Raw genomic sequence first — 12,817 nt, forward strand, 5'->3', positions numbered from 1 at the left:
TATGTTTTCCATTAATCCACTTATTGGTGTTCGCAACTAGTTTTAAAAATGTATGGGTGAACTTCAAGTTCTCTCAGTTCCTCTGCATTCTTGGTATCCTGACATTTATTATAAATGCCCTTACCTTGTTGCACTCTCCAAATATATTCCTTCACATTTCTCTGCGTTAAATTGTATTTTTTTGGCCAATTGACCAGTCTATCAATATCTTCCTTTGGTCTAAAGCTTTCCTCATCACCGTCAACATCTAGCCAATTTTCACCAAACACACTACCTTCTGCTTCTTACCACTGAGTCTTGCATTTGGCATTCCACATACTCTTCAATCTCTTGGGCTTCATTTTTCTAATTAGCATGCCTTGTGAGACCCTGCCAAAAATCTTGCTAAAATCCTGTTGGGCTAAATTCAACAATTTCTTGTTCTCTCCCCAAAAGTGGGGGGGCCAAGTGGATGGTACAGTTTATTTACAGTCCAGAGTACTGGATTGATTTTAATCTCAGGTGTTGTTTGTGTTTTCTGTGACTGCATGTATTTCCTCTGCTTGCTACAATTTGATCCCATATTCCAAAGTTGTGCTCATAGTTAATTAACTCTTACAAATTATCCCTTATTATAGGCAAGTGGAAAAGGAACCAAGGGGGAGATGATGGACATGTGGCCAAGAATGGATTCAGGGCTGAAGGACAGTGAAGAGAAAGAGACAGTGAAGATACTGAAAATATGACTACTTTGTTGTCGCTGACATGGACCCAGGGCGGAATAGTTTCCTCCCATGTCATAATAATGAGTTAAAAAAATCAGTTTATTTGGGTTGAACACACAACTGTGGTTTGCAATGGAGCACATCCACTGCTCTGATTCACTCATTCACATGCACCAGAATTTCAATGCAGACCTATTCCTGATGTGGAGCCATAATGTACATTTGCTGTCATGGAAATTATTCAGCTGAGATTTTTTTTTTAAATGCACACAATAAAAATGAAAATAGGCCTACTTTGGGAATATTTGAGGAAAGCTGGTCTGTTGAGTTGATGTCCAAACATTAAATACAAAAAAATCACCTTCCGTTTTTCAAACATTATTTACTATTCATTGCCTAGTGAGTAATTGAAGTATGCCAGACATTGTTTTAAATTTGTTTTGTAAGCTACCCACTTGTATTAATAACGCTCGTCATTTACTGTTATTAAGCAGCTGAAAGCATGAAAGCAAAAATACCACATTATCCAGTAATAGCCATAATTTTCATTTATTTTCTATTTATCTGAAGGACATGGTTTTCATGCCAAGGGTGGCGGGTATATGAAACAAACTGCCAGAGAAATGGGTTCCCATGAGATTACAACATTTAAAAGACATTTTTGATAGCAACATGGATAAAAACGTTTTGAAGGACATGAGATAAACACAAGCAAATGGGGTGTTAGATTGTATGGAAGATGTAGACTGAAGGGCCTGTTTCCATGTTGCAGGCCTCTATGAATTTATATGTGTATATATCACTGAAATGGGCAATAAGTTAGAGGAAAGATTAAAACGGGTAGCTGGGTTACATGAATAAGGAAATAATGATCAACCTTTCTTAAACATATTGGTACAACTGGAATGACGTGTCCAGTTCGATGCTCGACTTTAAGAAAGCTGTGAAGGTTTTAGCGAGGATAAGGAAGCGATTTACACAAATTATTCCAGGGACGAAGGGCTTTAATTACACTAACAGTGGAAAGACTGAGGTTGATTTCTTTGAGCAGAGGAGGTGCGACAGAGATATTTAACATTGTGAAGTATTTAGACAGAGTAAAGAGACTGCTTCCATTCGAGGTAGGGTAAAGAGGCTAAGGACATGGAATGAAAATAATTGATGCAAAAACCAAAACTGATACGCAAAATGTGTCCATAGCGATTAGTTAAAATGCAGAAGGCGCTTCTTTGGCAATGGAGACAAATCCCATCGTGCCATTTACAAGGGGCTCAGGTTAGTTCTTGCAAATAAATCATTTCCAGGGCTGCAATGAAAGGGCAGGAGACCTCCAAAGGCATAACGCCAATTGTCCCCTTCTATGAAGTAGTCTGTGATTCAATAAGATGTGGTTTTAATATAGGCACAGTATTACTTCAAGAACTACAGGATGTCACTTTTCTTTCAGAAGTTCAAAAATGAATGATCACCCATTTTTCTCATTACATTGCAGGAACCTGAAGCATTTCATATTTCACGAGCCAGTTGTCAGAATCCTTTTATTCAATAAAAAAATCCCAAGACCTGATATAGAGCACCTGCCATACTTTGCAATATTGTGTAAAAATCATGGTTGATGTATTGCAAATTTAATTGCTATATAGCACACAGAAAAATAATAAAATTTCTCCAAAATATAAAGCTCTATTACAGGCAATCATGTGCATTTCTGCTTTAATGGGACCAGCTCAACTCACAAGCTTTAAACTGGCAGTTAGAAGTATTTTATCCACTGTGCAGCCAACTACATTCAGATATTTCGAAGCATGCAGCAAATCCAGCAAGCTTTACACCTACCATCAAATAGCTAACCACAGGATCAGGTTGCCTAGAAACAACCTGATTATTACCAGTCACAGTAGGTTACGGATTTTTTTTACCTGTTCCTTCAGGACCATTTGTCAAGACTCATTAAAGTGACATGGACAAAAAAATGCATCCGTTACTGAGGCTTCATACAATAAACAGCGCTGCCCTTTGAATCAGAATTTGAAATGCTTAGCAAATAAAGCATAGTAATTTTTGTTCATTACAAATCTTCACATATCTGGGGTGAGCAAGATATCATTATTACATTACATTACTGAACCTCGGGCATGTTCCAAAATGAAAAAGGAAAATACTAATGGCATTCCCTGAAAATCATTTTTGATAGTTGTGACAGCTGTCATACTGTAAACACCAAGGGCAGAAAGACTATCTAATAACGTATCTGTATTCTGCTCAGTTATTCTTCAGATGCACTTGCAGTTAAACTACAAATTTCAATCTGATATTATCATTACAATTTGTTTGTAATAAATATGTTTCTTCATTTCACTCTGACAGTTCAAAGATTTATATCTGTGAATTTGATTCATGATGTCTTCCAGAAAAATTATTTGCAGAATATGTTCTTGCCATATGTTAAATGGCAGAGTTATCTTTATAAATCACAATTTTCCTCAATCAGGTAAAGTGATCCCTATCATGATAAGTGTACATAATCAGTCTTTACGTTGATCATAGCAAATACAACAATTTGGTATATTTCTCATATTTAGCTGTGACAATGATATTGGGAGATAATTAAAAATAAATAAATTTTAGACAATCAGTAACAGTGTCATGGAAAAAGCCATTATTATCATTGTTATCAAGGTTATTATCATTGATGATGATGCTTCGGAATGGAAATCTTTGCTGTTTTGATCTCTTAGACAACGCTTCTGGTAGTGCCAATTTTACCCAACTAAGAGACCCTGAGGTCTTGGTGCCAACTAAAGTATGCTGTGCTGCCCGAGAAATAGCTATCACTATTATAAACAAAAAGAATATCTTTACCTTTTCACGGGAGTGCCAAATTGCAAGATATATCAATGTTAATTATTCTTACCAACTAATTCCAACCAAAAACCCAAGAAGAAAATGATGAGATTAATGTTTCAGTTGCTGGCCTTTTGTCAGAACACAATACTTTATTTTAGCAAGTGCTGAGAGAATTATTGTTCAAGATAGCATGGGTTCCTTTTACCTTGTACTAAATGAAACAATGCTCAGATGATGAATATAGAATGGACCGGAAGTCATGACCAGCTTCTGAATAAAGATCAAGTTTACCTGTGGCGAGCTTGACAGCACATTGCAGTGTAAAACCAGATGGATTCCTAGAAGTGAGTCCAGCGACTCCACAGGACCCACCACCACAAGGTACCTTGTGAATGTTGTGTACACAACATTGAAATGAATGGGAAAACACTATCTGCGATGTCCACCTTGATTCATGAATTGTGTGGCATTTCCCATCTGTGGTGCTGGGAAAACTAGACTACTACAGTCCCGTGATAAGCTTCACTAAGTTTCAGAACCACTGCAGATTACAGCTGAAGCATCTGAAGCGTGAGGCTTAAACTCAACACCGGCAGAACACAGGGACTATACCAACATGCCACTGGTTTACAACAACATCCCCAGTTTATTGTCCGAACCTCCCTCTGAGACCATCAAAAACATTTCCCATATCACAGAGACATGTTCAGTGAAAGTTGACAATGATGAAAAGCACTAACCACCTCTAATGCACCAACACATCACTTGCCCAGCCAAGTAAAAGGGAGTTTAAACAAGGGTGGCACAGTGACATGGTGGTAGAGTTTCTGCCTTACAGCTTCAGAGACCTGTGTTCAATCCTGACTATTGGTGCCGTCTGTACAGATTTTGTACGTTCTCCCGTTCTCTAAACTAAACTAAAATCAAACTAAAATCAAAACCTGAAACCTGGTACAAATGGTCCACCAGACAGCAATAATCCCAGCAATCCATATTCTTCCAAGACTAGGATTACCAACAGAAAATACGGTAGAGATACACCTAATTTTACCCACAAAATCCTTCAAATCTCTGGAAGAATTAGCAAACCATATCAGCATAGTCTCCCAGGTCAACATCTCCTGCACTGAGAACATTACTGCACTCACCCAACTTTGTCAGTCAGACCATGCCATTCGCATGCCTGAAGCTGGACTCCTGAAGTAATTTCAAGAGATTACCAAGAAGATAGAGGAAAAGATACAAGGATGCTCTTAAAGCCTTTTTGATAAATTGCAATATCTCCTCAAAATCCAGAGGTGACATAATGAGGCCCATTTACACATTATCCACAGCATTACATTGTTCATACACAATGATAGATTGTACAGAACCATAGACACTTCTGACATAAGGAAGAACCGTCTGACATAAGGAAGAACCTTGGAGAACAAAATAGTGATCCACAACCTCATTCCTGTCAAACAGATCGTGGTACAGATGTCATATGCTATTTGGAACACTCAGATGGCCAGCACACTGCCCAGATTCACCAGTCACTCTGCTTCTTTCAGAATGCTCTCAAATGTAGTCCCCCCATGTGTGTCAGATGCCCAGTTGATCAACAGGCCTTAAGATTGCCAGTGGTCAGCTCTGCGCAAACAGCTTAATAGTCCACGATGCCCACCCCCAGGATTACTGGCTAAAAGTGCAAAAAGCAGCTTCCAACCTCTGCAATATATATACAAGACTGGCTAACTCATTGTTACGTCAAGGCTGTGGATATTGTTCATCCATCTGTTACTGTTTTCTTTATGGTTGGTTGTAATACAGTGACAGGTTTGAATAGGACAAACTGATTAGTATCCGTTGAAGTAATTATTATTAAAAAATATGAGAAATAACTTGTAAAATAAATATGAGAAATAATGAGTAATTGGTACCAGCAAAATAATAAATGTGCTAAAAAGACGTGGCCTCAAAGTACATGTCTAGAGACAAACACCAATTGATCCTAGGTGAGGCGAGCTCCTGTGCTGTGGCCAATTACAGGATATTCTGGACCAAGCTACATATAAGTCTGGGCCAATGTCCAACTTCCACCATTCAGCAGTCCAGGTATTAGGATCACATGTAAGTGAAAACTATGCAGACATACAAAACTGCTGATGCTGAAACCTTGAGTTGGAAGAACTCAGCGGGTCAGTCAGCATCTGTGGAGGAAAAGGACAGCCGATGTTTTGGGACGGACTGCAGAAGGGACCCGACTGAAACGCATGTCCATTCCTTCCACAGATGCTGACTGGCCTGTTGAGTTTGTTCAACACTTTTGTTTTTGTGTTGAAAGCTATTGCTGACGCAAAGGCCAGGAGATTTCACTGAATCGCTGATCTTTATGAAGGGATCGATTTTACAACAGTGGCCTCTGTGGATTAGAGAGGCATTCTGGATTTTCCAGCCTCCAGCAGGAAAACCCCACAAGTTCTAATTGTAACTCTAGCAGGCTTTTGCAAGAACCCGGCAAATATGTTTGACATGCAAAAGGCTTGTCAATGTGTGCTGTTGACTCAGTGAGAATGTGGAGTTGTATCATCATCGAACACAGTGTAACTTGAATATCTTGGATTTCATTCATAACACGATGAATCTCAACATTCTCCAATCGGGGATGTTTCTTCACCACCATTCTTGTTTTGCTTTGTGTGTTTGATTTTGCAAGAGTAAACATTTATTTTTTCCGCGGTGTGTATAACTGCATTAATGCCTGCATGTGGAATAAAGGGGGGGATTTGGTGATGTGCTGAGGCCTTGGGATTCCTGGTTCTGTGGAGAGAAGAGATTATAAATTATGGTCAAATAAACATACTTCTTATGTGCACACATTTGAATATTTATGTATTCTTTACATTTGTGCCATGTGCACAGCCATTTTGAGTTAATATATAGTCCATCTTGTTAAGATGATGCATGCTATCATTTTATGATCCTCCAATGCAAACCATTTCGAAATTTTGTAAAATGTATGACACCATCAAATCAATAATAATTGAATTTAGTGACAATAAGTATTGTACACCATACCCTTTTACTGGGTACTAGTTTGAGCTTTAAATATGCATCTGGATTTTGAGATAAGAATAACAAAAGTCTATCAGCATTCACCATTATATAGAAGGTGGTAAAATATGGAAATCGTGGAGCTGCTCTTCTATTTGCAATCCCATTCTACATTTTTATTGACCACATATCATGTTTATAGAAATATTTTGTATCCATGGTAGGGAATACATTTATTGAACTCTCCCATTAAATGCCCACTATAAATATCTAAACAAAATAAGTTTGCTTTTTCCCTTTAGTATGAAATCAAATATTTAATACAACATACACTTCAATAAAAGCTAAACAATTGCTCTGGTTCTTAAAGTCTACTTTCAAAAGAGTGTTTTCTCATTGCTCCATACCGGAACTAAAATTTTTCAAGCATTTCTAATCTTTTCTTTTCCATAACATATAAATTGATATTGATTACTTTTTTATATTACTATTCATAATGAACAGCAAGCACTGTTCCTCTTCACTGACTAAAAAAATCTGTTGTTAAAATATGGTTATTTGGCTAATGGAATTTATCCCCTGTAGTATATTCTCTAACATTAATAAAGCTAATTGTATAATTGTGCAACATTTCACATTTGTATCTTTTTTTGTTTCATAATTCTTTAATAAGCCACTTGTACGAATAAACATTCCTTACCTTTCTGCTCTGAAGACACGCAATCCAGCTCACGTACTCCTTGAGGTGGTGGCGTCACTTAGCTGATCTGCGTTGCCTTGCCATGTTTTTCGCCTTCTGTGCCCTTCATTTCCCATTGTAATCAGTATTGTGCTTTCTAGGTCTCAAAAGGTCTCAGCAATAAGTGGAATCAACTCGAAAGTATACACAGGCATTTGTCCAATAATGGCACAAACACATCTTGATTACAAAGATTCTGAACATTTACGCGTTACCAAAGCATTAAAATATCATGTTCCAGTCATGTTGGCACTAATTTGTTGCTGTTAAATTTGAATCTGTAATCAACATCAAATTTCTGCTAAGTTAATTGTTGTGTGGTTAATTTGGGGAGACATCATTCTTCCACTTTTATTAAAAATAAGAACTCTGAGCAAGATAAATTTATATATTCACAAAAGTGAATTTCCACAAATTGTGGGGGAGAACATCATTGCACTTTCAACCATCATTTCTCTCATGGTTCTGCTGATGTTACAGTGCAAGATCAAGAGAAATACAACTAAAATGTAGACATGATGTTCCGATATGTTTTAACGTTCTCCGATCCCACTGTTCAGATTTGTTAAATGAGATGGAATAGAAAACATTTTTTTTCAATTAGTAGTGGGAATAATTCCACGTTCCTCATAGATTTTATTAATGGCATTTCTGAATGAGACCGTTAACACAGAATTAATTGATGTCCATTAGTTGAGTTGAGACAGCCCATTTCAAATCAATTGCCGAATGAGAAAGAATGTAATCCTATTCAATTAAAGTAGATCAGAATTTTGACTACATTTATGAACAGAGATGAAGGAATTTGTAAACATTGGCACCTAGGCAGGGATCCGGTGAAACAGATTATAAAACCAAATGTTTTTAAATGTATTGATTGTGAATTAAAGCCCGTAATTATGAATTACTGTCCAAAACCACGTTGAAGATTGTTACCCAATAGATACAACTATCACCTTTTCACCCCTAATCCACCAATATGGGAGCAATACCATTATAAATTGATATCACTTTAGGTTCCTTCAGCAGCTGAGTAACATTATACCCAAACTGCTTTTTCTGACGAGTTAAGAACACATTTTAGTAAAATCTGTCAGTCTGATAAATGGAATATTTAAGAATATATCGTTCATCTTTACCACCCTATTTGTAGGTGAAATCATGCTAGTCACCATTTCAAATGCTCAGTACTGCTTTGCGTAGAGTTTTAATTTGTAGACAAAAAAGGTAGTGCTATGCGCATAATAGTTCACACAATGCTATAAGTTGCTGTACATCAATCTAGTTTTTAATTATTTCAGAAGTGCATACCGTCACAAAGAAACAATGGTTTTGTGACCCAGGAATGAATCCACTGGTTCCACAGGAATCTCCACTCAATTACATTAATCTCCACTCAATTACATTTTCATTGTTTCAATAAAAAAACATATCCGTATGTTCACTTGAGCTATTGAGGAAAATCTTCCTTCTGACCAAGTGGATTGACAGTACAATGATAGTACACTATGAGGTTACTAGTCCCAACGTCAAGAATAATGTATCCTCACGCTGCAGTGAGTTATTTTAAATGCAATTAATTATTTTTGATTAATTACGATGGGATACTATTGAATATTGAACTGCCACTAAAAAAAACTTTTATTTAATACATTTTAAGGAAAGAAATCTCATCATCAGCCATGTGATCAAAGTTGCTGACTCGTAATTGCTTTGAGATTTGTCTCAGTTCACCATTAGGTTGTAAACCACTACATCAAAGAATGAAAGCAAAAAGGTCACCAGCTTTAATCTGGACACTAGTTTTGAGTCAGCATATCTTCACTATCATCATTGTGTGTGTAATGTGGTTGACATAAACATAGTAAAACACAAACTATTTAAGAGATTTATAATCTCTGAAGCTGGATAAATCACCGACTCCAGATGAAATATCCCCAGGCTTAAAAAAACATATTTCCAAATTGTGGAGACTCTTACTACAGATTTTTAAATCTCTCTCAGTGGAAGAATACAACGGGAGGTTGGAATACCATTCAGGTATCATCGCTATGTAAAAATAAGGAAAAGGATGAAATAAATTATTAAAGGCCATTTGGTTTAACCACACTGGTGGGCAGATTGTGGGTTCCATTCTAAGGAGAAAATAAACATTCCCTTCAGTAGACACAAATTGATCAGGAACTATCAGTATGGATCTGTTAATGGGTGGTCACATCTGACCTGCAGCTGAATGTTTTTTTTGAGGAGATCAAAAGATCAGCGAGGGTAGTAAATTTGATGTGTCTGCAAAGGTTTCAGCAAGGTGTTGACAGGGTCCCACAAGGTAAATTGGTCAAAAAAGAAAAGCCCATGTGATCCATGGCAACATGGCATTGTGAACCCAAAACTGGTTCTGTGATTGAGTTGTATAACATGGTAAATAGCTGAGACAGAATAAATAGAGAGAATGGCCAGGTTCACCAAGGAGAGTCTGCTGTTTTTTCTGAGCCATCTGGTTGAATTGTTTGTTTTTATCCCCCGTTTTTGTCCAAAATGGTCAGTTCTGCCATTGGATTATCTATCAGCGAAATTTATGCATTCCCCACCGATTCCGCAAATTATTACTGATTTATTTTCTCACTTTCCCAGATCTGACAAAGGTCTTTGATCTGAAATGTTAATCTTTTTCCGCTAATGCTGTCTGACCTTTGTTGAGTGCTTCAGAGATTTCCCCTTTTAGTTCAGATTTCCCACATTTCAGTTTGTTGGTTTTCAATGAACAGTATTTGGATGTATACAGAGACAAGTAATATCCTGCGGGGCTTTGGGCCTGATGCTGTAAGTGAAACTTAGCATTGTAACTCAAAGATAGACACAAAATGATGGAATAATTCGGCGGGCCAGGCAGCATCACTGGTTGAAACATCACTTATTCCTTTTCTCCAAAGATGCTGCCCGTCCTGTTGAGTTACTCCAGCATGTTGTGTCCATCTTCAGTGAAAACAAGTATCTGCAGTTCCCTAAACACTTGGTTTGGTAACTCTTTGTCAATCGCACATACTCAGTGGGATTAACATCTTTTCTGTGCCTTATATTTTGTAATGATTCCATAATTCCAGAAATTCCCAACCTTAGCTCTGAAGAGCACCTTCACCACAAAGACTTCAACACTTTAAGATGGCAACTCTGCAAGTACTATTTTGGTGATAAATGGGAATGGCATTGTGTTGGCCTTGCCAGGAAGACTCAAAATCTATGTATGAATAAAAATATAAAATGAGATGTTCTCAAGCCCAACACAGAACATTTTAGAAACGAGGAATTGCGGAATTGGAGACCTGGTGCCAGAAGTGATCTGCTGAGTTACTCCATCACTTTGTGTTTTTGTTAAGGAAAATCTTTGCAGTTCATTGGTTTCCCCTATAATGGTGCACACACAAATTGTGTATTAAGCTTTTTGTGCATACAGAAAGGACTGGAAATGAAAATTGAGATTCTGGTACTGCATCCATCTCAATCTGAAGAGAATGCACAAATATAAATTTCTGATCACCAAAGGACTTTGCAACCATATTTCCTCCAAAAATACCTGCTGCAAATCAGGACCGAACTATCCCATCAAATTCTCATGCAAATGTTTCTAAAGATGCCATGAAAAAGCTACCAGGCTCAAAACTCAGGCTGTATTTTTAAGATTAAAATGTAGTTATTTGTGAGCAAAGAAAAATAATCTTGCTGCTCAACATTGCAAAATTAAGTTAATTTTCTTTTTCCTGGTAATAGAGACAATATTCATAATATTACATGTTTGGAGGCAGATTACATAAAACACCATGTCCTTTTGGCAGCTACTAAATCATTCATCTAAGTCCCAGTTGAGTTTTTGCTAACTAGGGCAAGACTTCTCCACCTTTCTCCTCCTAATTCAGCACCTTGTTTTCCAATTTAACACAAATCTCACCGTTAAAATTATTCCTGTATTCATGAAACAATATTCTTCACACAGTCACATATTTTCCACATTTCTTCACCTAATTTGTGACACATTCCATTTCCTTGATCAGAATACTTTGGCAAAGCAAACAAACCAGGTGACACAATATTTAAAAAAATATGTGCATGTTAATTTAAAGCTGAACAGTTAATCAGAAAAAAATCACATTGTATTTCCATTTCTGTCCTTGCTAAAAAACCCTCAACTTTTTTGACTCTTCAGAGGGACTGCAATTGTGCTCATCCCTTTAATGAGCTGGGTGATTTTTAAGGCCTGGAAAGTGGCCTTACTATCTTATGGCTGTCATACTTCTTTAGTCTAATTAGGCCCAAGGGCAAATTCAGGCATTAAAATCTAGTCTTGGTGGAAACATTCACAACTACCAGAAAACACAAGAGAGGCATTCATCCCTGATTTGTTAACCACTGCACCACCACAACCCTTAACGTTACTCGAATTCTATAAACATGCAAAGCTAGCAAACATTGTATTTTTTCCTGCAACAATGAAAACCACAATGTTCTGGTTGCACAATCATAGTCAGCAGTTCAATGTTTGATATATTTTTCAATAATCAATGTTGCTTGCTTGAATAACTCAATGATTTTAAAGTGTATATATTTTCTGTTGTCGTAACATTCTGTCCTTTGGCACAACAAACTTATTTATTCATCATGATACAGAATTTGGAAGTTTATAACTGTTCAGCATGCCAATCCGCAGTCTAATATAATTATGTACAGTTCTATGGTGAAGCACTATTCATATTGCTGAATATTAAAAGGAACACATGCCATATAAAGCAGATTTCATGACGTAGAGAGCTTTGTATGCACTGATCACAATCATTACTAATTTTAGAAAGTTCATATCATTAAAATATAAAATAAAATTAAATGACTCAAATTAATGTCAAACTAATTTACAAAAAATGTTTACTTTTTTCCCAAAAATGAAATTTCCTTCAAAACTTCCTCCATCATTCCCATTAAAACAAAATGCTATTCTGAAAAAAATGCACTTACAAATAAATAAACTATTATTTTTAGTCCTCATTTCTAGTACATTAATAGTATGAATGACAGATCTTAAGTACACAAACAAATGTGATTTACTTGTCAGAGAAATAAAATATTGCACCATTAAAGAGATTCCAAACAAAAATGTTAGAAAATGATCTTACCAGTCCTGTAGATGTTGCTTGAGATAACGCCTTGAAATGAAGAAAATCTTGACTGAGTTATAATATCTTATAATAATATCATACTCACAAACAAACAATAACTTTAAAAGAAAGAATCGTATGGATTTTAAGTACTCAGCTCTACTCATTTACTTTTCTTCTAACAGAGGTTTCTAAAATTATGAAACGTTTTGCGAGGGTGAAAATGAAAAGTCCTATGGCCCAGTCAGGGAGATTAGCAATAGGTGCTATTCAACTTGATAGTATTGCTGAGCATAAAAATATAAATTAGAAATTAGAAGATTTTTAAAATAACAGGAAGTTCAGAAAGA

At 36.5% G+C, this 12,817-nt stretch overlaps 1 protein-coding gene across 13 annotated transcripts in view; it reads right to left on the minus strand.

Moving 5' to 3' along the window:
- nrxn1a (neurexin 1a) overlaps window positions 1–12,817 on the minus strand; it is a 1,388,176-nt gene that overhangs the window by 1,022,991 nt on the left and 352,368 nt on the right. For all 13 annotated transcript variants that reach the window (XM_055639808.1, XM_055639806.1, XM_055639818.1 and 10 more), the window contains one exon: window positions 12,486–12,515. In XM_055639808.1, the coding sequence (XP_055495783.1) occupies window positions 12,486–12,515 (30 nt within the window). The remainder of the gene's footprint in view (window positions 1–12,485; window positions 12,516–12,817) is intronic.

Source organism: Leucoraja erinacea, chromosome 8 (genome assembly GCF_028641065.1).
Source record: "Leucoraja erinacea ecotype New England chromosome 8, Leri_hhj_1, whole genome shotgun sequence".
Taxonomy (NCBI): Eukaryota; Metazoa; Chordata; class Chondrichthyes; order Rajiformes; family Rajidae; genus Leucoraja; species Leucoraja erinaceus.